Source organism: Caenorhabditis briggsae (genome assembly GCF_000004555.2).
Source record: "Caenorhabditis briggsae complete genome, chrIII, whole genome shotgun sequence".
Classification (NCBI taxonomy): domain Eukaryota; kingdom Metazoa; phylum Nematoda; class Chromadorea; order Rhabditida; family Rhabditidae; genus Caenorhabditis; species Caenorhabditis briggsae.
In genome coordinates this window covers 14,086,318-14,111,994 of record NC_013490.2, presented here as the reverse complement: position 1 = coordinate 14,111,994, position 25,677 = coordinate 14,086,318, and the positions used below count along the sequence as shown (strand labels likewise).

At 35.6% G+C, this 25,677-nt stretch overlaps 4 protein-coding genes and 2 non-coding genes across 6 annotated transcripts; 4 read left to right on the top strand and 2 right to left on the bottom strand.

Moving 5' to 3' along the window:
• Positions 1-1,143: 1,143 nt before the first annotated feature.
• Positions 1,144-1,428, top strand: CBG26101 (the record flags this gene model as incomplete). The annotated part of the gene is made up of 2 exons (XM_045244654.1): positions 1,144-1,278; positions 1,324-1,428. 2 exons carry the CDS (start codon positions 1,144-1,146, stop codon positions 1,426-1,428), a joined length of 240 nt encoding a protein of 79 aa, XP_045100573.1.
• Positions 1,429-1,826: 398 nt separating this feature from the next.
• On the bottom strand, positions 1,827-3,181 carry CBG22935 (the record flags this gene model as incomplete). The annotated part of the gene is made up of 3 exons (XM_002642981.1): positions 1,827-1,992; positions 2,216-2,621; positions 3,019-3,181. 3 exons carry the CDS (start codon positions 3,179-3,181, stop codon positions 1,827-1,829), a joined length of 735 nt encoding a protein of 244 aa, XP_002643027.1.
• Positions 2,044-2,116, top strand: CBG28988. Its single transcript has one exon. It is a non-coding gene (tRNA).
• CBG28152 lies at positions 2,796-2,868 on the top strand. The gene has a single exon. It is a non-coding gene (tRNA).
• An 8,089-nt stretch (positions 3,182-11,270) lies between the features above and the next one.
• Cbr-dpy-19 lies at positions 11,271-23,300 on the bottom strand (the record flags this gene model as incomplete). Its single annotated transcript, XM_002642982.1, has 13 exons — positions 11,271-11,442; positions 11,511-11,639; positions 11,691-11,790; positions 12,224-12,322; positions 12,506-12,704; positions 13,063-13,299; positions 13,676-13,813; positions 13,867-14,131; positions 14,486-14,635; positions 14,900-15,111; positions 15,801-15,938; positions 15,987-16,099; positions 23,189-23,300. 13 exons carry the CDS (start codon positions 23,298-23,300, stop codon positions 11,271-11,273), a joined length of 2,064 nt encoding a protein of 687 aa, XP_002643028.1.
• Positions 19,826-23,049, top strand: CBG22937 (the record flags this gene model as incomplete). The annotated part of the gene is made up of 7 exons (XM_002642983.1): positions 19,826-19,930; positions 20,847-21,173; positions 21,724-21,827; positions 21,879-22,098; positions 22,658-22,764; positions 22,808-22,901; positions 22,966-23,049. 7 exons carry the CDS (start codon positions 19,826-19,828, stop codon positions 23,047-23,049), a joined length of 1,041 nt encoding a protein of 346 aa, XP_002643029.1.
• Positions 23,301-25,677: the final 2,377 nt, after the last annotated feature.

The following is a 25,677-nucleotide window of genomic DNA, read 5'->3' as shown; positions in this document are numbered from 1 at the left end:
AAAGTTGAACTTTTAAAAAACGATGTCATTAACCATTCATAATGAGACTTCTATTCGCCGGAAAAATTATTGCGTACTTCTAGACATCGTTCTTGAAAAGTTTTTAAAAAAACACAAAATTGAAATGAGCAATGCTCATCTGGTGCGCAAAAACCACTATACAAAAACGCAGAAAAGTTCTGAAACGTCGGGTTCTGAACTGTCCGGTTCTGATACGTCGTGGTTCCGAAACGTCGGGTTCTGAAACGTCCAGGAGCCACCATCATCCCTCAGAGTGAATCTTAGAGGAAATGTGTCCCAACAATCATCAAAAATACTTGCATCGGATCTAAAAATGGGCTTCAAATATGTGAGCATAGGAGAAAAATAGATATTATGAGTCACAACTAATCAAAAAATTATCCAATCTGTCTCAAATCTCTAGGGAACGTGTGTCGTGAGTTGCCTAACAAGTTGAGCGCACTATTTTCAAAACTCACAATCGGAACAAATATTTTCAACTATTGGAATAGCCTCTATTGCTAAAGAGAAATAGTTTGAATAAAAAATGTGGTCTTGAGTTGCCAATTTTTGTAATTACTTTTTTAAGGAACTTATTAAACACATTTACTGTAGTTCTGAGCCTGATAGAAGCATTTTCAGGTGAGTTACGTATCGATTTTACCAAAAAAATGACGCAAAACTTTTGTTGCCGAAAATTGCCGTAAGTTGCCGAAATTGCCGAAATTTTTTTCCGGCAATTGCCGAGTTGCCGAACGTTGCCGAAAAATATTCGGCAAATTGTCGAGTTGCCGAATTGCTGAAAAAATTTTGTTACCGCACAGGCCTGAGCTAAACGCACCATGGCGCCCTCCAGTTCTGCGCCACTTTCTCCCCCTTCTTATACTGGTTGCCGCCGTCCACGCGCTTTGCCCGTCTGGCTTAGTGGATACCAGAGTTGACTATCGATCTAAAGGCCAAAAGTTCGATTCTTTTTGCTTCTAATCTCTTTTTAAACTTTTACAGAGCCCACCTAGCTAGTTTAAACTCTCCTAAACCATTTCTAAACCTATTCCCCCACTAAAACATCCTTAGAAATCCGCGCCAATCTGTCGAGAAGTGCAACTATTTGTGCCGTGCCTTTTCACCTTCAACCGTAACTGTATGATTGACAAAATTTGTGTGCACGAGGCGCCGGTGACCACTCAAACGCCGCCCGTTTCAATTTCGACGCCGAACCCGAAACGCGAAGAGAAGAGCTACGCGGCGCTAAGCTTGATTGGGCCATCTAGGAGAAATGTAAGGGGAATTGAAGTTCCTAAAGTTGATAATGATCTTTTTCAGGACTTTCTTCGCTTCGGAAGAGCGTCAGGAGCCGAGAGAGTTGGTGAACCTCAGGATGAGATAAAATATGGATCGTATGGTGGAGATGCTGATATTTTGTATTAATCAGTTGGGGTCTATGATCATGGACCATGACTTTTTCTGCTTTACCAACTGACAATTGTTTGCTGTGTGTGTATTTTTATATTTTTGGATTTTCTCATTTTTGGGACCTTTCAATAAACCTGTTGCATTCAAGTATTTTTTTTCTGGAAGTCTGGAAGTTCAAAAACCGAACATTTTCAATAAAAAATCTCAATTTATTAAGTTCTGAATCATCAAAAAGATTGATGGAAACGTTCAATTGGAAAGAAAGGGTTTTAGTAGTAAAACTTGAATGAGTGATTGTTTGTTTTTAACCGTAACATCAGAGGGTGAAGGGATTATAATACGTTTTTGGTACCAATTGGGTACGGTTTCAGGGGGGTTTATACAGAATAAATCAATAAGAAGTTTCCCGGCAACTAGAACAGCGAACGTGTCAGTTGGAAGACCTTCTGCTGAATGATGTCGGTTCTTGGGGACGACCATCTTTCGATTGGCTCGAATTCACGACGTCTTTTGACCAGTTGGAGGAACGCATTCAACGATCCATCCACGTTTGGATAGTGTGTACGGCAAGAGAAGAGACTGTAAAACGAGAGGCTTGATAGGGGCAAAGCGGGGGGAGAGGAGGTGTGTGCCTTGATAGCTCAGTTGGGAGAGCGTTAGACTGAAGATCTAAAGGTCACCAGTTCGATCCTGGTTCAGGGCAGTTTCTTTTTTTTCTTTTTGCTGTTTTTGCATTAGCTTTAGAGGGTCTTTATCGCCTAGAATCTACCTAGCTAACCTATTTCAATAGTTTAAAACTCACCAAATGCCATCATAGGACAATCCTTGGTGCAAAATCTCATGAACAACTTCAAACTCAGCTTCGGAGCGGTTGAGAAGATCCGGTGCCAAAATGATATCGTACTTCTTTCCACCCAAAAAGTTTCTGAGCTCTTCCATTGTTCCACAAGTGAGCTTGGTCTTATTTTTAGGGATATTGTTTCTCTTGAGCGTTGGTTTACAGTACAGCTCCAAACTTGTTTTATCGATAGTGTGCATCGCAATCTCATCAGCTCCATTTTCAAAGGCGTAAACTGATGGGAGTCCGGTAACGAATCCGATTTCCAGAACAGATTTTCCATCGAAGAAATCGGTTTCCATTTCGACGTTCATTATATTGTCAATGGTATGGCAAATGGTGTTGACGCCTTCCCAATCATCATGGTGATCTGAAAACAAGTAGCTTTTTTTTAATTGCATTGAAAAAACGAATTCTCAACCTTATATTAAATTTTTGTTTTTCTAAATTCTCTCAAAATTTCTTTTCGAGACGCCCCGCTCCCTCTCTCGGCCTCCACCACTCACTCCTTTTTTTATGCCTATCACCCTTCTATTCCCCCGTCGCCTCAATAGCTCAGTTGGGAGAGCGTTAGACTGAAGATCTAAAGGTCACCAGTTCGATCCTGGTTTGGGGCAATCTTGTTTTGCCTTTTTGTTAAGGCATGTTTTAGGGTTTAGGGGTCCTAGAAGGCAATTTTTCTTCATTTTAGGGCTCTAGAACCTCATTTTATTCATTTTCCTAATTTTCCAGGGTCCTTGAAGCCCGTCTTATTTCTTATTCCTTACCTTGATGACTATTCTTCCTCAGTGTATAATGCAACTCCTCGGCCACATGAGTCTTCGGATTCGAATTTCTGGTTGCCACGTACTTGATACATCTTCCGGAGTCCAAACTGAGCTCGCAGTTGATTGGAGCGACGGATGGGATTGTTGGGATGACAAGGACCATTTTTAAAGCGGGAAATCTGAAAGTAGCAAAGTTGACAGTACTGGCAAGAGGTTCTTTTTAGTAATCGGGAGAGAAAAAGGAGACACATAGTAAACAGTCGTTAAAAAAAGATAAGATAGGCGGGGGCTATTGCAAAAACAGACCCCTCCGTCCATTTCTTGATCTAATGACGTATTCGGGTTGAAAATGAGTTCAAAATTTTGGGAACTGAAAAAGAAGGAGACAGGAGCAAACTCTAAAAGTGTGTATGGCTTTTAAAGAACAGGGGGCGGAGCTTGGAAAAGTCACGAGGGGCTTGTTTGCCAATGGAAGCTGTAAACAAGAGGAGGAATGTACCCATAGGGATTAAAGAACGAGCAAATTTAAAGGCGCATAGCGCTCTGCATGAAGCTAGGAGAGGTACAGTAGGCCCCTAGTCCCTAGGAGCCAATAAGGAATGACGAAAATGCAAGAAGGGCCCGTCGCTTTAATACTAGACCCCTCTAGGACTCCGCCCACTGTCTTCTCTCGGTCTTCGCTAGATTCCCAGGCCCTCCGGAAACGAATATAAGAGACGTTGGACGACAAAAGGGATAGATGATGTGATCAGAGGGAGAGATAGATCAAATCTATTTTTCTAGTTGATCTTCAAAGAACACAGAGCTATGAGAATCTGTTTTTTAGGTTTTTGAGATGGTTGCCTGCGGGGTTGGTCAGTGGTTGAAGACGAAGAAAAATAGAAAGAAAGAAAAGAAGAAGAAAAAAGAGAACAGCTGATCTTTCTTTGGTTCGGGAGAGGGACTAAGATCAATGACGTCGGAATGGAAAGAGTGGGAGGTGATGAAATTGATGTCAAAAGGGATATACTAGTAATAAGGTTGGAGGGGTAAACACAAAATAGTACGATTAAGTTTTTGTTAGCTGTACAGAAGATTAATGGGAGAGCTTTGGCCCAAAGCCTCTGAGTTCAGAGATCTGGAAAAAACATAACAGAGAGCAACACAAAAATAGCGTTCAAGGAGCTGTACAGCGACTGATCTTGAGTTTACTATAACGATATGTATACCAACTTGTAGCAAATTTTATGCTGATTATTTTTTTAGTTAAACGTTTTTTGATAGTTTTTTGATAGGTGCTGGTTTTCGATTTGCGCGCTGAAATCCAAAAGCAACTTCAACAAGTATCACGTCCTTCGACGCACGTCCAATTAGACTAAGCTCGGCGATTTTAGCTGAATCTAAAGCGAGTCATATATCACTTTGAAGCAAATTTCATGGAAATAAGTTTTATAGTTAAAAATGTTTTGATAGCTCTGCTGGATTTCGAGCTAAGCGGTGACATCGAAAGACAACTTCGACATGTCGCCAACTTTTGGCAACGCCTGTTCAGCAAGCGAAAGCTCAGTCATTTTAGGTCGTCTTCACACAGTCAATTTGTAGCAATTTTTATGCTGATTATTTTTCTAGTTAACCAAATTTTGATAGCTTTGCTGGTTTTTCAGCTACGCGCTGAAATCAAAACTTCAATTCAACAAGTCTCACTATCGGCGACGCATGTTCAACAAGTCGAAGCTCAGCTATTTGAGCTCAATCTTAAAAATTTTATACACCAACTTGAAGAAAATTTTATGCTGATCATTTTTACAGTTGACCATTTTTTGATCGCTCTGCTGGATTTTGAGATATGTGCATTTTTCTGATGCTAGCTTCTCCAAAATGTCGAACACCAACAATTTTGACCATCGAACATGTTGATCTCAACAAAGACTGTTGATATTTCTCCTTCCGTTTTGTGATTCATAAAACTTTTTCGAAACAACATCACTTGACCCAGACTCCTCGATGAATCTGAACCTGGCCAAGTTGCCATTTGCCCTTCACGTGAAGTTTCAGCGTTTGCCCAATCACTATCACTATCACTTTGTTAGTCACTCCTAAAAATATCTTTCTTGTGTATTTGGCAACATCACCGATCACACGTGAAGAAGACAGAGGGGGTTTCCGACTGGAACCGAAAACAAAAGGAAAAAAGAAAGAAAGAAAAACAGTTCTTCAAAGATCAAACACATGTTCAGGGTAGCAGATGTTTCCCAAAGGAGGTCTTCACATTTGACAGAATATCTCAAAAACTAATAGAGCTGTTGGAAAGTGGTTAACTACACAAATGATCGGCTTAAAATTTGCTATAAACTGGTATAAAAACTGTAGAATGTTGCTTTGAGACTTTTTTATCCCGCGGGAAGCATGTTGAAGCACCCTTCCGACTTTAACTTATATTTCAAAAACTAATAGAGCTATCGAAAAATGATCAACTGCAAAAAAGATTAACTTCAACTTTGCTATCATTTAATATTAATTTTGTCCAGAACTGGCTAAGCATCCGTTAGATTAAGACGCCTGTCCACCGCATTCTCTCTAAAGGAAGGCCACAATGCACATAGACGTTGAGCCCAATTATCTCGGTTCCTATAAAAGCTATCAAAAATTTGTCGACTGATTAAATATTGATGATGTTATGAATAACATTTTATCAGTTGGCTACTTCTGGATATCTCCTATGAGAACCGAGATAATTGAGCTCAAAGTCGGGGTATAGGGAGAGCTTCTATTTGCCATCTATTTCAATAACCAAAAGGGCTATCTAAAAATGATCAACTGCAAAAATAATAAGTTTATAGTTTGCTGTAAATTCGTATACATCTTGGCTAGAATAAAGATTTTTCTAGAGATAGCATCTTCTAAGCTATTCGCCGAACACTATCATTATGCAAATGATATCATCTATTGTCTGTCTGTGTAACTGTTTGTCCTGCAAACCCGTTTAATTGTTGTCTTATCGCTAGCTTATAACAAACTACCAAGAGCGAATTTTCCAAAAATCCAAAAAGTTCAAATTCCCTAAGACACCTGACTTAATTTATTAGGCCATAATCCTTTTTTGATAAGATTACTTGAAGAGAAGAGAAAGTTCTCGAAAAAAAAATGCAATCCCATTGAACTCTTTTCATGTGATTTTCACACATTTTTCTAACTGAAACTTAAGGACCAATAATTACAACCAATTAACGTCATATTTTTTTTGTTATTACTATGTCTATCAGAATGTTTGCATATCAGGTTGTGTTGGTTCTTGATCTACTGCGGTGGGGAGAACTTTTTGTTTTGACCATTTTCAATGTTACTTTTTATTATAAGACGATAGACCTGATATAGTTGATAGAATCTCAAAATTTGAATTTTTGCAATTTTCAAAGTTTCCCAAATTTGTGGACATCTCAACAGACCGGCAAACAGACAAATGGATTCAGGAGAAAACTTCCAATATTCTAAAAATCAGAAAAATCTCAAAATTCTGTAGTTCTGAATTTTTCTGTCAATTTGCACGTCCTTCAAAATCAATCGAACAACTTCTTGATTTTTGTGTTCCTCTTATCAAATCTTATCACCTTAACTTTTTTTTGTGTTCTTATCATTTGCAGTAATTGGGTGCAAGTGTTCCCCTGCCACGTCATCAAACATCAGATGAACCCAGATATTTAGTTAATTACGTCATTAATTATCTAAGCAATTAGTGGAAACAGTTTCCTGATAACCATGGCTAGCCTGGTGTTGTAAAATTTTGAATTTTCTCGGAAAATTTAAAGGTTCTAGGAAATCTAAAAAATTTCAAACTTTTTTCAAATCTCAGAAATTCCGAAAAAATCAGATTTTTTCATAAACAAATTTTTTCTAGCCAAATTCATAACCCTCATTTTTCCAGACAAACCAAGACTTTCTCTAGGAAAAATGGGGTTGATCTGTGTGTCGGTTTGTCTAGATGTCTACAAAATTTGTAAATCCAAAGAGCATTCTAATTTAGATTGTTTTTTTTGTGATAATCGGAGTTTTAAATTTGGAAAATTGGAAACTTCAAAAACTGGAAAATTTCAAAAATTCAAAAAGCTAAATATTGCAATTTCAGATATGATTCATCCAAATTTCGTAAAATCCCAAAACTTCGAAAATCTAGGAAAACAAGTTTACCTTCTGGAAACCTTGAAAACTTCCAACTTTTAAATCTGAAAAACTCCAAACCTAAAAGTCTAAAACTCTAAAATACAAAAGTACCGTGAATGCTCAATGGAAGCTCACCATTTGCGTGCATATCGAGCTCAATTATCTCGGCTCCTACAAGAAATATCAAAAATCTGTCCACTGATAAAATATTGATCATATTCTGATAATCACTTTATTAGTTTACAGTTTCTCTATATTTTGCATAGGAATCGAGATAATTGAGCTCAAAGTGCGTTCTTCAAAGTTCGAAGTTCAGAATTTTTCCTATTTCCTTGGGACGCTTTAAAACTATACTATAGTGAATCTATTCCAAACGTTCAAAACTCTTTTTTGGGTCTTTTGTGGGTCATTTCGAATCATTTGGAACCTATTTTGAACTAATTTCCACCTATTCAAAATTTTTCTAATAATCCAAGAATTTCAGAAAGATGTTTCCTAATATAGAACTTTTCAAGTAAATTCTTAGAAACCTCCAAATATGACATTGCCCAGATTTTGTTAAATCCCGAAATTTCAAAAATCTTGGGAACACAAAACTTTGAATCTGAAACATTTTTCTATTCTGCAAATCCAGACCTCAAAAAACCCAAAATCTAGAAACCTGAAATTCCAAAAACCATAATCAACACACCTTCTAGAAAGAGAACAAAAGTGCAATAAACAATTTTGCAGAAACTTCTTCTCTGCAAAATAGAACCCTTGTCAACATCAGGTGCTAAAACTACAGTAACCCATTTTTTGTTATTCTCTAGTTGTGTTGACCCGGAACGATGTCCGAAGAGACCACTTTTGAAAGTCATATGATCTAAAAATAGCGTACTCGTTTTGTCCTTTTTCTTATTTTTCTCATGTACGCAATGGGCGGTCGATCATCTAATTCCCCATATCAATTCCACGTGTCAAGTTAGAGAACGAGAGACCGCAGAGAAACGACGACTTTTGATGATCATGTTTTTCGCACTAGAGGAGAGAGAGCACTGAAAAATGAGAGAGTGCACAGAGAAAAGCGACTTTTCTTGTTTACCACTTTTTCGCTCGCTTTCTTTCTGCGCTGCAAATTTGTTCTTCGAGAACATTCTGTTGATTGTAGAGAGTAAGAGACGCAGAGATGCCGGGTTTTGAAAATCATCTCTCTTTTTCTGTTTGTGTCGTTTTGGGGGGATACTGGAGGGGCTCAATGAGCAAGTACGTAAATTGGAGATTAAGGTTTTTGAGAATGTTTTTTCAGGTGTTTGAGAACTGAAGGAGCAAATAGGGGATTTCTGGAAGATGTTTTTTTTAGGTTTTCAGAATTTCAGAATTTCAAACTATACGATTTAGGGTCCAGAAGATCTAAGACTTTAAGATTTTCAGAAGGTTAACAAGTTCTAAATTCAAAGTTTTGAATTTCCAAGATTTTCGAAATTTTAGGATTTACGAAATTTTGGAAATCTGGCATATTTTGAGAATCTGGACTTCTGAAGGAATTCTGAAATTTTCAAGTATTCTAAGAAAACCTCAAAAATGTTTTTTGAAAATTCTGATTACTTCCAGATGGTTCTGAACTTCAGGAATAACTGAAAATTGGAGTTCTTAGGTTTTCAGATTTTCAAAATTTTGGATTGTTAGGGTCTCGAAGTCATTGAAAGACTCCAAGATTTCCAAAAAGTGGAGACATTTGGAATTTTAAGAAATTCTGGAAATCTGGTGGATTCTGTGAATCTGAACTTCTGAAAATTTTTTTTACAAAGTTTTCAAGTATTCCAGGAGATTCGTTAAAAAATATTTTCAATTCTGATTACTTTCAGAAGATTCCGAATGGTTGGAATTCCAATAATTAGCATTTTGAAATTCTGAAAATTTCCAGTTTATGAATTTTTCGAATTTTCAGTATCCGATAGACGAAATTAGGACTTAAGAACCTTTGAGATTTGAGTGTTCTTTGGATTTTCAAATTCAAAAAAGACAAAACGAGTACGCTATTTTTAGACCCCATGACTTTCAAAAGTGGCCTCTTCGGACATCGTTCCGAGTCAACACAACTAGAGTAAAACAAAAAATGGGTTACGGTAGTTTTGGCACCTGATGTTGACTAGGGTTCTATTTTGCAGAAAAGAAAGGAGTTTCTGCGAAATTGTTGATTTCTAGAATGCTGTTGTATGGTTTTTGGAATTTCAGATTTTTAGATTCTGAAGTTTGAAGTCTTGAAGGTTTTCAGAATGAGAAAATGTTTATGAATCCAAGATTTTTGAAATTTTGGGACCTTGAGGATTCTGAGAATTTAAACTTCTAGAAAAGTTAAATTTTGCAGGGTTGCAATCTGACGGGCTGGCCGGCGGGCCGGCCCGAGGGAAAAAAACCAGGGCCCTGCCCGGCCCGGCCGGCCGGCAATTAATTAATATTTGAACGCGCGCCATTTTTATTTGCAATTTTATTTTTATTTTTTATTTGATCTTGTCACAAAGTTAATGCCATCAGCTATTCCCTCCACTACTCAACCCACCTCATCGCAGAAGTCAAATCTAATTGCAAAGTTATATCATGCGGTCAGTGACCAAGCGAACTCAACATCTACTTCTTCGGAAATCTCAAGATATCTCTCCGAGTACTACGATCCTTCAACAAACGAATCGATCCTTCAACAAACGAATAAAAGAAAAAGATTCGAATACCCTGGACTGTACTCAGCAGCACTTTTCGTTTTTTCGATTGTTCCCAGTGAAGCCATGTGTGAGACTACGTTCAGCACTGCGTCGTTTTTGTTAGATAAAACAAGAACAAGATTACTGTAAAAGCGTGTGGAGATGGTCGTTCTGGGTTCGCAAATAGCCACGAAATTTCCACACTGGCTCGACTGATTCTCTCACTAATTGTAGTGATTTTTCTAGTTAATTTTATGTTACTTTTCTATCTTTTTTGTCGGATTGGTTGATATGAGCTTTAATTTTCTCCCCCGGTTTCCATTTCTTTGTTTCCCCTTGTTCATTTATACGGTTTTTACATTGTTATGCTACTTGTTAAGAAATAAATTCAAATAATTCTTCAATAATTTCTGTTTTTTCTTAAATTCGAACGGGCCGAACCGGCCGAACCGGCCGGGCCGGGCCGGAGAAAAAATCATCTCGGCCCGGCCCGGCCCGGCCGGTTGCAACCCTGAAATTTTGGGATTTTTCAGATTTAAAATGTTGGCAGAATTTAGAAGAATCGGAGAATTTCTAATATCGAAGAATTGTAAACTTTTGGAAGAAATTTCACAAAATTTTGAAGAAAATATGAAAAACGCAGAATCATTGGATTTTTAAATTTCGCAGACATCTTGACAAACAAAAAAAAATTAAAATTATGGAATTTTGCCATTTTCAGATTTTCTAGAACCTTCACATTTTCGAAGAAGTCATAATTTTCAATTTTTCTGGATTTTCGGATGATTTAGAACTTCCGGAATTTTCTGAAAATTTTTGATTTTGGAATTTCTAAAAATTCCTGAAAACTGGGATTTTTAAATTTTTCTAAGCATCTCAAAAATATATTATTTACGGACATCTGGACAAACCAACAAACAGACAAATGGGCGCTTAACTTTATGACTCTGAAAAAGCTTTCCGATGTTCTGTGCAAATCTGAAAAAAATCTGAAATTTCTGAAAATTCTGAAAATCCTAACATTTTATTGTATTTTTTGATTTTCACTGTTTTTTTTTGTTAAAACGGAAACACACACAAAAAAAGATTCCTGGCCATCTGCCAGGTAAATAAAAGAGAGTTCTCTCTCTTTTTTGTTGGTTTTTGGTGTTTTGGAGAAGTCGAAAATTGTAACAAAAAAAGTACCGGTTTATTTTTGGAACAATATAAAACAATGGAAAAAAGATAACCCTGAAAAACAAAGGAAACGCGCTCTATTGATATTTTTACGGAAAAATGCAGAGCTCCCCGAACCGTCAACTTTGAGCGCTTATATCTCGGTTGCGGTAAGATATATCAAAAAGTGGTCATCATAAAACTTTACACATTTTATTAGTTGATCACTTTTTATAACCTTCTACAGGAAGCGAGATAAATTGGCTCAAAGTAAAAGCCCTAAATTTTCAGCACAATATAATTTCTATTAGGATTATAGACAATTTTAAACGGGGATATCCGAGAATTATCTTTTGAATTTGCCGCCAAAATCCACAAATCACATAATGAAGTTCTGGCAGAATTCTTGGGATCCTCCTCATCCCACATCCCACGATACACACATTCGGGCCTGGAATTATTTTTTTTGAAATTCTCTGAAATTTCAGAATTTCAGATATTTTCAAAAAAAAATCTCACCTCCTTTCATCGTTTGAACAATTCATTAATTGGAATATAAAATAATTGACACCCATTTTTTTCATCGTTTGGTGAACTTCAGCAACTGGTTTCTTACTGAACATTGAGTACACTTTCAATGTTCGATCTCTGAAACATTAAAAGTCGATTATTGATTATCTAGAAAAAATTTTGACCTACCGTATTCCAACATGCTCATAATGTGGATGATTGACAATTGGCCTCAGTGTCGTCAGCTTCACATTCGCCATCACTGGCATCGTTCCAGCAAACACCGCATCTGGAAGAAATTGGATTTTTGCACAATTTGATTATCTTTTCAAAACTAATTTATTTTGGTTCCTGTGAACGATATCAAAAAGTGGTCAACTGACAAAATGTTTATCATAATATGAGCAACATTTTATCAGTAGACAGATTTTTGATATTTCTTGTAGGAGCCGAGATAATTGAGCTTAGAGCAACCGCTCAAGCTTCTCTGCGCCCTTCGGCCCGCCGGCTTGAGCGGCGACCACAAGCAACTGCCAACTTTGACCGTATTTATCTAGTTTCTGTAGAAGACATCAAAAAGTAGTTAACTACTAAATTGTTCATCATAAAATGTCACACATTTTTTTAGTTGACAACTTTTCGATATCTTTCACCAGAATCGAGTCGACTATATGGGATCAAAGTTGGCTGCTTGTTGCGTTCTGTTAGAGTGCGTACGGGACCTTGTTTCGTGTTGCTCTGAATCCAATCGAATAGCATTTCCTGGTCCGGATTACTGTACTCTCCTTTGATATTCAATTGGTGACGGATGTTGGGGATTCCTGGAAATTCAAAAAAGGTTGAAAAGCCTAAAAAAGAAAGCCTAATTGGCCTGGAAAAGCCCAAAACGGTGTAGAATGCAGAATTCTATCAATATTCCATCGAAATAGATATGAAAAGGTCGGAAAAATTTATGAGCAACTCAAAAATAACATTGGGTTTTGGAAATGATTTTAATCTCTTACCTCTGAAAGCCAACATGGCAACCAGCCCAACTAAAACCGAAGATCGTACGGTTTTCGCAATCTTATCGCCTCCCAACAGTTTGGAGTTTGCCAGAAGAGCTACAGTAATACACAAATGAGGTGTCATGAAAAGTTTGAGACGCATGATCAGGACAGCCATTGTAGTGGAACAAATCAATTGAACCAAATTGTAGATGACCTGAAAAAAATTGATTGTGCTCATCAATCTTCTTAAGATCATTTTTATAGGATTTAGTGACGTTAACTTTGTTTCTCATAAAATTCCCGTTGTTTTGATACCCATATTGTAATGGATTTCCAAATTTCGAAATTCTGAATTCAGAATACGTCCGATTTCAATAATTTTGAAACTGTGGCCATATGGGTATCGTAACAACGGAAATTTCATGAAAACAAAGATTGATGTCAAAAATTAAGTTATTTTCTGAAAAATTTGTGATTCTGGATTCAGAAGACGCCAAATTCCAATCTTCACGAATCCCTAGCAAAATCAGCATCAAAATGTCAGAAATTTTACAAAAAACTCAAATTTTTACCTCTCCATACTCCGAATCCTCATTTTCCAAAGTTCTCCATAATAAACTCGTCTTGCTCAAAAAGTCCCAAGAGAATGCTCCAATTGAGAGAAGAGCCAATGGAATCAGAAGAGTCGAGCTTAATTTTTCAATTGTGGCATACTGTATAAAATCAAATTCCGCTGAGCAAGTGTACAATCTTGTGTGGAAATTGGCAAAACTCGTGAATTTCGAGCGCAAAATGTCGAAGATGTGAGCCTGAAAGATTTGCAGTTTAGAATCTTTGTAGATGTAGTTTGTAGTCTATGTATAGTCTTTGTTTTTCACTGAATTCCAACATTCAAGCTACTGGTAGTTGGAATGGGTCACTATAGTTTGTAGTATTTGTAGTTCGTAGTATTTGTAGTTCGTAGTATTTGTAGTTCGTAGTCTTTGTAGTTTGTAGTCTTTGTAGTTTGTAGTCTTTGTAGTTTGTAGTATTTGTAGTTTGTAATTTGTAGTTTGTAGTTTATTGTCTTTGTAAGTTTGAGTTTTCAGTTGGTATTTAGTAGTTACTAGGTGGTCTGTGGTCTTTGTAGTTTGCAGTCTTTGTAGTTTGTAATTGTTATCGTTTGTAGTCTTTCTAGTCACTCACATCATCCTCAATCCCCAATCCCTTTGAAAATCCAACTTTGAGTCCAAGAGTGATCGATCCAAAAATCAGTGCCAAAATTAGGAGGTAAAGTGGGCGGAGCCTAATTCCAGCCAACATTGGGGAGATGTAGATTACAGTCTAAAAGTGGTAATATTAATTTTCAGAAATTAAAAAAAAACTTTTCAACTTACCGCCAACGCCCAAATGCTGGGAAAATACAAGGCGGCGATCATCATCTCGTTTCCGAAGAGCATCACAAAACTGATAAAAAATGCACTCAGATGAGATTTGATTATAGTTTTTGCAGTGTCCAGCGGGACCAAATCCATTGAAAAAGCCGCGAAAATCGAGCAAATTTGAGTGAAAAATGCGAATTGGGTGAACTGCCAGAATAGGAGAGCTGGAACGGCAGCGGAGATAAGAAGAAGAAGGTGGGCGGTGCTGGATTTTCTATATCTGCAAAAAAAAAATTAAAATTTTGATGAATTTTGAGCTATAATTGATAAAATGAGCGGTTAGAAAATTTTCAAATTGGCCTAGAAGATTTCTGATAAGATTTTGTTGTAAATGACAACGTTAACCGTTTTCATCTCAAAATTTCCAACATTTTGACAGTAATTTCGACCCCAATCGGCGAAGTTTGATTTTCGACGTCTTCCGAATTCAGAATCTCAAATAATTTTGAACTAAAGCAATATGGGTATCAAAACAACGGAAATTGAGCGACAAACAAGTTTAACGTCATCAATTTTCAGGAAGTCTTCTCTAGAAAAATTTCTGGCGTCTACAAAATTCAGAAAACCGACTTACTTAATGATATAGGTCAAAATCGCAATGTGACCTATAATAAACGGGAATGCGAAACTTTCTCGTAATGGCGGAGTCCATTGTACACGTGTCGCTTCTCCATGGTTGAATGCGAAACACAAAACAGAGAGGATTCCTCCGAAAATTGAATCGCTGAAAATTTTTGATTTTAGATTTTTGAAATCCCCTTCGACTTTTCAAGAAAATGGGAAGTTAACCATGTTTCCCACAAAGTTTCCAACGTTTTGATACCAATTTCGATTGAATTCGGGAAGTTTTAGTTTTCGACGTCTTCTGAATTCAGAATTCATAACATTTCGAAGCTGTGGCAATATGGGTATCAAAACAACCGGAATTTTATAAGGAACAACTTTGACGTCATCAAAACTACCAGAAATGAAATATTCAGAATCATACCTCACCAAAACACCCAAATAGAAAAGTGACGTGGCAACTGTACCAGCCACTACAAAAACTCCAGTGATATAGAAGTAATGTGGGTTCCCGATGCCTTCACAACTCTCCACAGGTCTCAAGTCTCCGCGATTCACTTGCCAGCACGTCTCCACTTGCCAGTTGGCAGATTTGGCCAATGCACGGAATGGGCGGTACAGAAATGCCAGGATAACCTGAAAGTTCGAGGTTTTTATGAAATTCAGTCGCGTTTAAACTGTTTTTCATGCAATTTCCTACATTTTGATATCAATTTCGACTGAAATCGAGAACGTTTTAAATTCGACGTCTTCTAAATTCAGAATTCTGGAATTCTGAACTTTTCAACATGGGAAAAGGGCGACATGGGTATCAAAACGACGGAAATTTGATGGGGAACCTAATTAAGAGTTGGAAATTTGTAGAAAACTGAAAATCAAAATTTGAACTTTTGGAATTCTGAATTCAGAAGACGTCAAATTTGAAAATATACCGAATCCTATCAAAATTGGTATTAAAATGTCAGAAATTTTACGAGAAACACTGTGAACGTACTAATTTTTGCTGTGTTTGCTTCAGAATGAAGTTAAATGCTCCAGAATAATTTTTTAGAAAATTTCAACATCATTTTTTCAGAAGACGTCAAACAATAAAAATTTCTACGTTAGAATGAATTCTCTACGTTAAAATGAATTCTCATAACATTTCTGTCATTTTGATACCCATATTGCCCTAGTTTCAACATTTTTGGAATTCTGATTCAGAAGACGTCAAAAACCAAAATTCACCAAATCCTATCGAAATTAGTATCAAATTGTTTTTTATTTTAAAACATATTAAAAACACGATTAACACATTTATTTTCCCCACTTTTGAGTCCCCTTACCTCTGGATACAAATTAAACCGATTCAACGTATTGATCTGATGTCCGTGCTCAGTTACAGTATCCCTCGTTATCAATTGCACACCTTCCAAAAACGAAGGAGCTGTGATGATGGTTTTATAATAGGAATAGTAGAGACCCTGAAAGTTAAGGATTACTGTAGTTTTAGGTGTACTACTGTACTGTACCATTTCCGTCCTATAGGCCATTTCTCTTTCGAAATCCGCCAAATGCGAAAAATGCTTGTCATTTTCGAATAGTGTGTAGATGTGCTGATAGTTGAGAAAGCCAACGAAGAGTCCTGAAATTGATGGAATTTTTCAGAATCGATTTTTTCAAATTTTCGAGAAAAAATTTAAGCTAGCTAGATTATCAAAAGTTAACGGTGTAGACGGTGTCAACGGTGTCAACGGTGTAGCTCAGAAAAGCCCTTAACTTTGACCCAATTTATCTCGCTTCCTGAACGAGATATCAAAAAATAGTCAACTAACAAAATGTTCTTTATAATATGATAAACATTTTGTTAATTGACCATGTTTTGATATCTCTCATAGGAACCAAGATATATAAGCCTAAATTTAACGGTTGTTTGTGGTCACCGTTTAAGCCGCCGCGCAGAGAAGCTTGAGCGGCGGCTCTATTTGGCTGTGCCTTTTGAGCTCACTCATCTCGGCTCCAGTAAAATATATCAAAAAATGGTCAACTGATAAAACATTTTTGATATCACGATGCTTTTGACAGTTAACAACTTTTTGATATCTGTTACAGAAATTGAGATATATAGGCTCTAAGTTAACGATTCGGTAAACATTCTTAGAGTGTGCACTGTAATTGAACCAAAACCTTTTGCATGTGTGTCTGTGCATCCAGATGTCCCCTACTTCCTCATTTCTCCCTCTTTTTTTCTCCCTCAATTCGCCCCAAAAACCAACACATCATCCAGTTCCTCTGTAATTATCGACTTTGAGAGAGGAGGACACACACACACGAAATGTCAAAAACCGCCTCTTTTTTGCCTCCCGATCTACAGAAAATAGTATATGAAGTGGTGGAGACGTCGCACGTCGTCTGAATCAGAATACACAAACCATCAGAAATGAAGAAGAAGAAGAAGAAGAATACAGGAAGTTTTGTTCTGTGTGTTGCATTATTCTTTGTTTCCAGAGACATTGGTTCTCCTACTTATTGTTTGCATTCTCGAGGAAATTAGGAAATTTTATGTAGGTCATGTACATAGTTCTCGAGAGGTTTGTAAAGAACTAAAATTTGAAGAACTTGAATCCAAAAAATTGGTAGAGTAAACTCCAAATTTAGCATTCTTAAAAGTTCAAGGCTTTTATCAGGAAATTTGAGCTACACGGTCGCACCTTCTAGTTTAACCCTATTTATCTCATTTCCTGTGAAAGATATCAAAACATGGTCAACTAACAAAATATTTATCTTATTATAAGAAACAACTCATTAGTTGACCACTTTTTGATATCTCTTACAGGAACCAAGATAAACTGGGTCGAAGTTAAGGGACCTTGTGAGCTATTGATACCGATTACTACATAGGGCAGTGTCAAATTTAACCCAATTTATCTTGCGTTCTATGAGAGTTATTGAAAATTGGTTGACTATCAAAATATTCATCTTATTATAAGAAACAATTTATTAGTTGACCACTTTTTGATAACTCTCACAAGCACAGAGATAAATAGGGTCACACTTGAAGGACGACCTGAACTACGCGGTTGCTATATGAGTGGTGCTCTTTTCTTCAATCTTTCTTCAGACTAAAAAAAACCAAAATCTAGCTGTATTTTGTTTTTAAAACTTTCAAATCGTCATGGTAAAGTGTCCTATAGATAGACTGCAACAATGGGGAATTTTTTCACCTTGGGAGAAAACCACTTTCGGGACTTTTTTCCAATGGTTTCGAGATTATAAGATACATTTTTAGAGTGAAAATCTCAAATGAAGTTCAAGCAATTCATAAGGTTGCAGAGCTGTCAAAACGTATGCTTCTCTCTCGGTAGTTTTTGTAAATCCTTCTTTTTTTTTTCTTCCCATTCAATAATCGAGGTCATCCGTTTCTCATTAAGTGCAACTACTCCTCCTTTTCTCTCTCTCTCTCCCTCTCTCTCTCTCTCTCTCTCTCTCTCCCTCTCTCTCTCTCTCTCTCTCTCTCTCTCTCTCTCTCTCTCTCTCTCTCTCTCTCTCTCTCTCTCTCTCTCTTTCTCTCTCTCTTTCTCTTTCTCTCACGAGTTTGCTCTTTATTGTGTGCTGCTCTCTCTCTCTCAGCTGTATTGGAACCAGTTTTTTTTGAATTATTTGAACACCCTCCAATTGCACAACTCAAAAAAGTTCTACTCAAATTTATTTGAACCCAATATTTTTGTATGACTTACTCGATTTTAAAATTGTCTCCCCTCAACTTTGATTTTGTTTATCTCGGCTCGTGTAAAAGATATCAAAATGTGATCAACTAAAAAAATGTCAACTTTTTTATATCTTCAACAGGGAGCGAGAAAAATCGGCTCAAAGATACAAGCTTGGGTGCTCTTCTATTAGAGGTTTTACGGTATTCTTCTAGACTTACACTTGATGTTGTACAAATTTCCTCTAGATTTCTTATGTATATTTCACTTTTACGTATTACATATATCCATCCCATCATCATCCTCGTCATTATCACATCATTATTATCGGTCATTACCCTATCTCCTTCTTCTTCCTGTTCCTATTTTTCTCTAACCACTCTCTCGTTTTCCCATACTCTCGAATCATTTGGCTTCTGATTAATAAGAAGTGAAAATGGAATACAATATGGACTTCAGAAATAGTCTAATATGGATTTATTGGAAATTTTCGAGAAGTTTCTTGAAATTTGGTTTTTTTTTGGTAATTTGGACATTTCCGATGATGTGATTTTTCAGGATTTTTCAAATAACCATTTTTATGAAAGTCTCTCTGTGATCCTGAACATTTGAAAATAGTTTTTTTTCAAATTTGGTTGATCAGTTTTTTATTGGATTTTTTTAAAAATTTGGAATCGATTTTTGAATTTTTTGTTTACGAAACATATACTAAATTTGAAATCTCGAAATTAAATTAAAATATTTACTTCTTAGAATTTTTTGTTTTCGCCAATTTCAGAATTTCGTATTTTGAGAATTCTCAGATTCTTAGAATTTCTAGATCAGAAAATCCTAAAAATGCTGAAATTCCTGAACTTCCTTGTTTTCAAATTCCCAAGAATCCTGATATTCCGAAAAGTTAAAAGCTCTTAAAATCCGGAAAAATCCCAGAATTTCAAAATTGCCTAATTACTCTCAAAATCTCAAAACTGATTGCTGAAAAACTTTGAAAATCCCAAAAATACCAGAATTTGAGAACATGTGACAAATTTTTTGAACTTTTCTTAATTGAAAAAAAATTGTGGTCATGTGCCAAAAAAAAATAATTGAGCACAATTTTTTTTTCCGGAGAAAAGAGCAAAAAATAAAATTGGACAAAAGAGAACAGGTGAAAAAGTTTTTTTTCTAAGATTCTGAATTCTTGGATTCTGAAATTTAGATACTGAATCTTCGGAATATGAGACTTAGACTCTGAAAATTAAATCTTGAATTTCGGATCCCAGGATTTTAGATTCTGAAATTCCAAGACTGTAAATTTTTTTGGATTCTAAAATTTTGGAATCCGAACTCATGGATTCTAGATTCCAGATTCCATAAATCTCAAAATCTTGTTTTTCCCCCTTTTTTATAAAATCTCAAACATCATATTTTCCATTGTTTCTTCTTCGTTTTTCCATGTTTCCCTGTTTCTCTAAATCTCTCCTTCTCTATTTTTTTTTTCATCTCCACTCAAGTTTCCGTCAATTTCCTTGACAACATCTAGATTTTTTCTCCTTTTTCTTCTTCTTCTTTTTTTGCCAATTTTACTACTAAAAGCTCGTTTTTTAGCCAAAAATCTCAAAATTTTCAGTCAAAAAATACCCATGAAAATCCGTCTAATTCTTTTTTTCCTTTTCCTTTTTATGATGAATTTGGGATCTACAAATAGTGAAGAAGAAGAAGAATTGAGTGGAGAGGGGCCAGAAGACATCGAAAGATTAAAAACGCAAGATGAAGTCTTGTTGATTATGGTAAATCCTTTAAAAATTTTTTCAAGTTGCTTTTAGGAAAAAATCATAGCGTTAACCTGCTTTTTCGTGCAATTTCCAACATTTTGGTACCAAATTCGACTAGAATGGTGAAGTTCGGAAATTGTCGTCTTCTGGATTCAGGATCCGCGAAATTCAGAATTTGAATATGGAACCATAGCAATATGGGTATCAAAATAACGAAAATTTTAAAGGAAACAAGTTGGACGTCGATTTCAGAATTTTTTGACATTCTGAATTCTGAAGACGTCCAATTTAAAATAAAATCCCAGAATTCCTTCAAATCTAGATTTCGCAAAATTTCATAACGTTAACTTTGTTTTTCATGCGATTTCCAACGTTTTAATACCAAATCTGACTAGAGTCGGTGAAGTTTGGGATTTGACGTCTTCTGAATTCAGTATCTCAATTTTTTGAAAACATAGTCAATATGGATAGCAAAATGACGGAAGTCATAAGAAACAAGGTTAACGTCCTGAATTTCTCGGAAGATAGGTTCTATAATCAGAAGACGTCAAAATTCGAAACTGTGGCAATATGGGTGTCAAATTAACGTAAATTTAATAAAAAAACAGAATCGACGTTGAATTTCAGTCGATTTCAAAATTTTCTTTTTTTTTTGAGATTCTGAATTCAGAAGACGACAAATTTTAGAATTCCTGAATTCCGTCTAATTTGATTTTCACGAAAATTCATAACGTTAACCTGATTTCACTTGAAATTTCCGTCGTTTCGATACCCATATTGCAAGGGTTCGAAATATTTTTGGATTCTGAATAATTCAGAAGACGTCAAAACTCCAACTTCATGGAATCCTATCGAAATTAGTATCAAAATAACGGAATGTTTGCAAGAAACAAGATTAACGTTATCATTTTCCTTCAAATGTTTTTTTCAGGACGACAACTCGACGCTTCTGAATTCCAATGGCACAATTTACGATCCAGACTCTTCGGAATTCAAGGGAAAATTGAATTTCAATTTACTAGAAACCTATTTACCCTTATTTATTTTTGTGCTAGATTTGCCTACAGAAGATCGAGAGGTTCTGAAAAATTATATGACCGAGAAGACTTATGAAAAATTGAAATTTGTGATTGATGCGAAAGTGAAACTGAATCAAGAGGAGAATGTATTGGGAAGAATCAATGAAACTTTGGTACAATCAATCGATAATTTGGAAAAGTTCGATGAAATTACGGTAGATGTCGTTAACGGGTATCATGTGAGTTAACTTTCTCCAAAATCACTTCTAGCAACAATATTGACGTTAAACTTATTTTTCATGCTATTTCCAACATTTTGATACTAAGTTTCTGAATCCAGAATCCAAAAACGTCTTCTGAATCCAGAATCCAAAAAATTTTCGAACCCTGTTAATATGGGTATCAAAACAACTGAAATTTAATGGAAATCATTTTTAACGTTACCAAATTTCGCGAAAACTAATTTAGGAATGTTTTTGAAGCTATGAATGGAGTCTGAAATTTTTCAGTTAAAATTTCGGAGTAAGATAACTTTTTTTAAAAAGCATTTTCAGCGAAAAAATTACTTTGTTAGCCTTGTTTCCCATGCATTTTTTAACATTTTGATACCAATCTTGCCTAGAATCGATAAAGTTTGAAATTTGACGTCTTCTGATTTCAGAATCTCTAAATGTTGTTGAAACCCTGGCAATATGGGTATCAAAACAACGGATCTCTCACAAAAAACATTTTTAACGTCACCAATTTTTATACAAATGGCTCTAAAATGAGATTTCTGTATTTTTTCAGAATGCGTCAGTCTACAACGCCATAAGATCCGTATGGCTCAAACAACTACGTCCATATTTGCCACTAATTGATCAATTAGCGATTCAACAGTACTTCACGCAAAGGTAATGTTCTCAGAATCAAGAAGACCTTAAAAATAGTGCAAAACATTCCAGAAAACTGTCGGAATCTGAAAAAATGTCAATTTGGGCGCGAATTTGGGAAAATCTGAACGTTTGGATGTATGGAAAGAAGAAGTTAATAGAATGCTATGCAATGGAACCAAAATGTGTCAGACATGCATTAGAATCCTTGAATTTCGAGCAACGAATTGATTTGGATTTGGCGGCTTACGAAAATAAATTTGACAACGTTGACGAGATTTTGAGAGAGAAGGTGAGATTTTCATGAAAATTAGTGACGTTAATCTTGTTTCTTGTAAAATTTCTGACATTTTGATACCAGTTTCAATTAGAATCGTTGAAGTTTGGAATTTGACGTCTTCTGAATTCAGAATCTCTAAATGTTTTTGAAACATAGTCACTATGGGTATCAAAATGACGCAAATTTTATGGGAAACAAAGTAAACATAACGAATTTAAAAAAAAAGTTTCTATACAGGATTCTGAAACTTGGGATTCTGAAATTTTTTATAAAAGGAAACCCTTCTGAAGGGTATAACTTTTCGGAAGTTTGCAAAATCGAGATTTCACCACGTCAACTTGGTTTTATGTAAAATTCCTGACATTTTGATACCAATTTCCACTAGAATCGGCGAAGTGTGGAATTTGACGTCTTCTGAACTCAGAATTTCAAATTTTTCGATACATAGTCGATATGGATATCAAAGTAACAGAAATTTTTATAGAAAGCAAGGTTAACGTGGCGAATTTTTTGAAAAATGGATTCTGTATTCAGAAGACGTCAAAATTTTTTAGCTCCGCCCTTTTTTCAGCTCTCCGAAAACCGAAAAAGTGCCGAATTAGATGATTGGCTACACAGAAATCGACCACCAAAAGCTCTACAAGCTATTCTAGACGAGAGAAGTGATATTGAAGAAGAGTAGGCTCCGCCCCTTTTTCCTAGGCCACGCCCACTTTTTCAGAGCTCTTCAAAGATTACGGGATAACGGAGTTCTGAGCTCTCTGAAGCACTACTACAAGGCAGTTATTGAATCACGGAGTCATGAAGAGCAGGAAGTGATTTTTTTAGTTTTTTAGAGTTTTTGATTTGGCGCGAAATTCAAAAATTCCAAAATTTCAGGAAATTCGCCACTTCTTCGAAACCATGAACGACACATTTGCCCGATGCTTTGACCCACTTCGTGGACAATATCACGATTTTTAGGCTCCGCCCCTTTTTCTCTTGCCCCGCCCACATTCTCAATTCAATTCACTCATGATCATTACGTGTACTTTTTTATTTGGTTAATGAAGATTTTCAGATTTTGCAAAAAATTCAGAAAACATAAAATTAAAAAACTCACCAATTAGGACTACTGTAGCCAGCCATAAATTCCCGGAAATTCCAGATTCCTGTGAGAAATTTCCAGAATGTCTTGGTCCATTTTTCTCCGAGTTTTTCGCTTTTTTGGCCATTTTTTTTTGGAGCTGAAATTTCAGATTTTTAGGCTGAAAATAAGCTGAAAATGAGCTAGAAGTTGAAGACAAAAATAGAGAAAATTTGGAAAAAAGAGGTAAAAAATTAAAATGTCGGCTATATTTTTACTGGATATTTCCAGATTTTTAGGCTGAAAATGGGCAGAAAATAGCTAAAAAGGGGGAAAATCAGGAAAAAATCTAGAAAATTCTGGAAAAAAACTGCTAAAATACGGAAAAAGGGAGAGTAAATCTCTCTTTGCCACTTGATTAATTTAGTTGTCGTTTTTCGTTTTTTCCCGCTGATTGCTCAGCGCCGATAAAAATAAAATTACTGCTGAGCAATCGAACATCAGATTAGAGAGATTAGCAGCATTCTCTTTAGGATTATTTTTACTTTACAGCATGATTTATTTTCTGCTGGATGAGAGATTGAGAGAAAAAAATTCCTAAAAATCTAGGGACAAGAAATATATGTACTTGGAAGAAAAAAAAAGAAAAAGTGTGAGAAAATAAAAAATACACATAATATCATATTCTCAAAGATTCTAAGGTTCTGAAATCAACCTTTTTAATCAAAATTAAGAATTTAAATTTCAGATTTAAAGGGGGACTCCGACCAAAATTTTTTTGTATTAAAATGTTTCAAAAGTTATCTATTTTCAGAATATTACTGCGAAAAAATTCGAAAAAAATCCGAAACCCCCGAAAAACGCCGTTGAAAATGAAAAAAAATTCAAAAAAGGTGCCGCCGGGGGACGAGGATTCGAATTGCCGCGCAGTGAGAAACCTAGGCCACGGCGCCTGCTAGCATTATTTTCAAATGGCCGACAGTGTTTTTAAACGTTTTTTACCTGTCGGAGATAAAAGCGAAAAAAATCCGGAAAAATTGTCCGGTAAGAAAGTCGCGCCGCTCGCGTGGCCTAGGTTTCTCACTGAAAATCCTCGTCCCTCGGCGACACCTTTTTTTGATTTTTTTTTTTTCCTTTTCAACGGCGTTTTTCGGGGATTTCTGATCTCTTTCGAATTTTTTCGCAGTAATATTCTGAAAATAGATAAATTTTAACACATTTTAATGCAATAAAAAATTTGACCGGAGTCCCCCTTTAATCAAAATTGAGAATTTCGTTTTCAGATTTTTCAACTTCTTTGAACATTCAATTTTTGGAATCGAGAACCTTTCAGAATTTCAAAAAATATTATTTTGAACATCTAGAAATTCCAAATGTTTGAAAATTCAGAATTCTAGCATTCCTTATATGAATTCCTTCAAATTTCTCTGAAACTTCTAAATATTGTAATTTCTGAGAATTCGATGATTCGGGAAATTTTCGAATTTTGGGGATTTTTTTTGAATTTTTGAGCTTTATTCACAATTTCTAAAACTTCTGAAATTCCAATCTAAGTAATGATTTCATTTGGAAGTCCAAATTTGTTACCACGAATAAAAATATTCCAGTTGGGTGAGCAAAAATCTTTCCATTTGAAGCATAGGAGGGAGAAACGGGAGAACAAATAAATAAGTAACACATTTTATATCTAACTGAATTATTTATGGGATTTCTGTTTAGCAGAAAATGGTTAGAAATTGCATAGAATATGTGTTTTAGATTAAAAATGGATTTTCATGTTTAGGTAACTTCTAGATTTTCGAAAAAAAAATTATATTTTCAAAAAACCCAAAAGAGGTTTTGTGAAAATTTTCAAAAAGCTGTTTTGAGAAATCTCACAATCAGAGTAAATTTTCAGAAAAAAATTGATTAGAGAGCTAATTTTAGAAAAATTCAAGAAATCAAAATTCTTTTTCTTTTTTTTGAAATTCTGAAATCTCTGAATCTCAGAATTTTCAGGAAAATCGGAAAAACTGGAAAAACTTTCAACAAGTGGGAATTTTGAAAATCCTAATAGACTACAATTTCCAAATCAATTTCTTCTTTTTTCTCAGTTTTTAAAAAATAAATTGACCGGAAAATTTGCATAGCTTTTTAACAGGAATATCCATATAGGTACCTTGAGAAAAAAAATGTCCTTACAAAAAATCTAAATTTGCATGATAAAAGATTGAAAAAGGGGACGAAGACACCTCACAATAAGCACAACAATGGCCAGACTTTTTGGAAAAGATGGGAAAAAAGGAGAAAATGGAGACGAGATTCCTCTTTAAAATTTGTCGCCCCGAAAGAGCGAGTGAGGAAATTGAATAAAGTTCTTGTTTTGTTGTTGTTTAGAATGAGATTTTTCTTTTCAAGAGCTCTTCAAAAGCCCAAAAAATACTAAAAATCAGAATCTCGAATTCTCAGAATCACAAATTTTCGTGACTTAAAAATTGCAGAACTTGAGAATCTCGCCTTTTACAGCACCTAGCGCACGGCTTGGC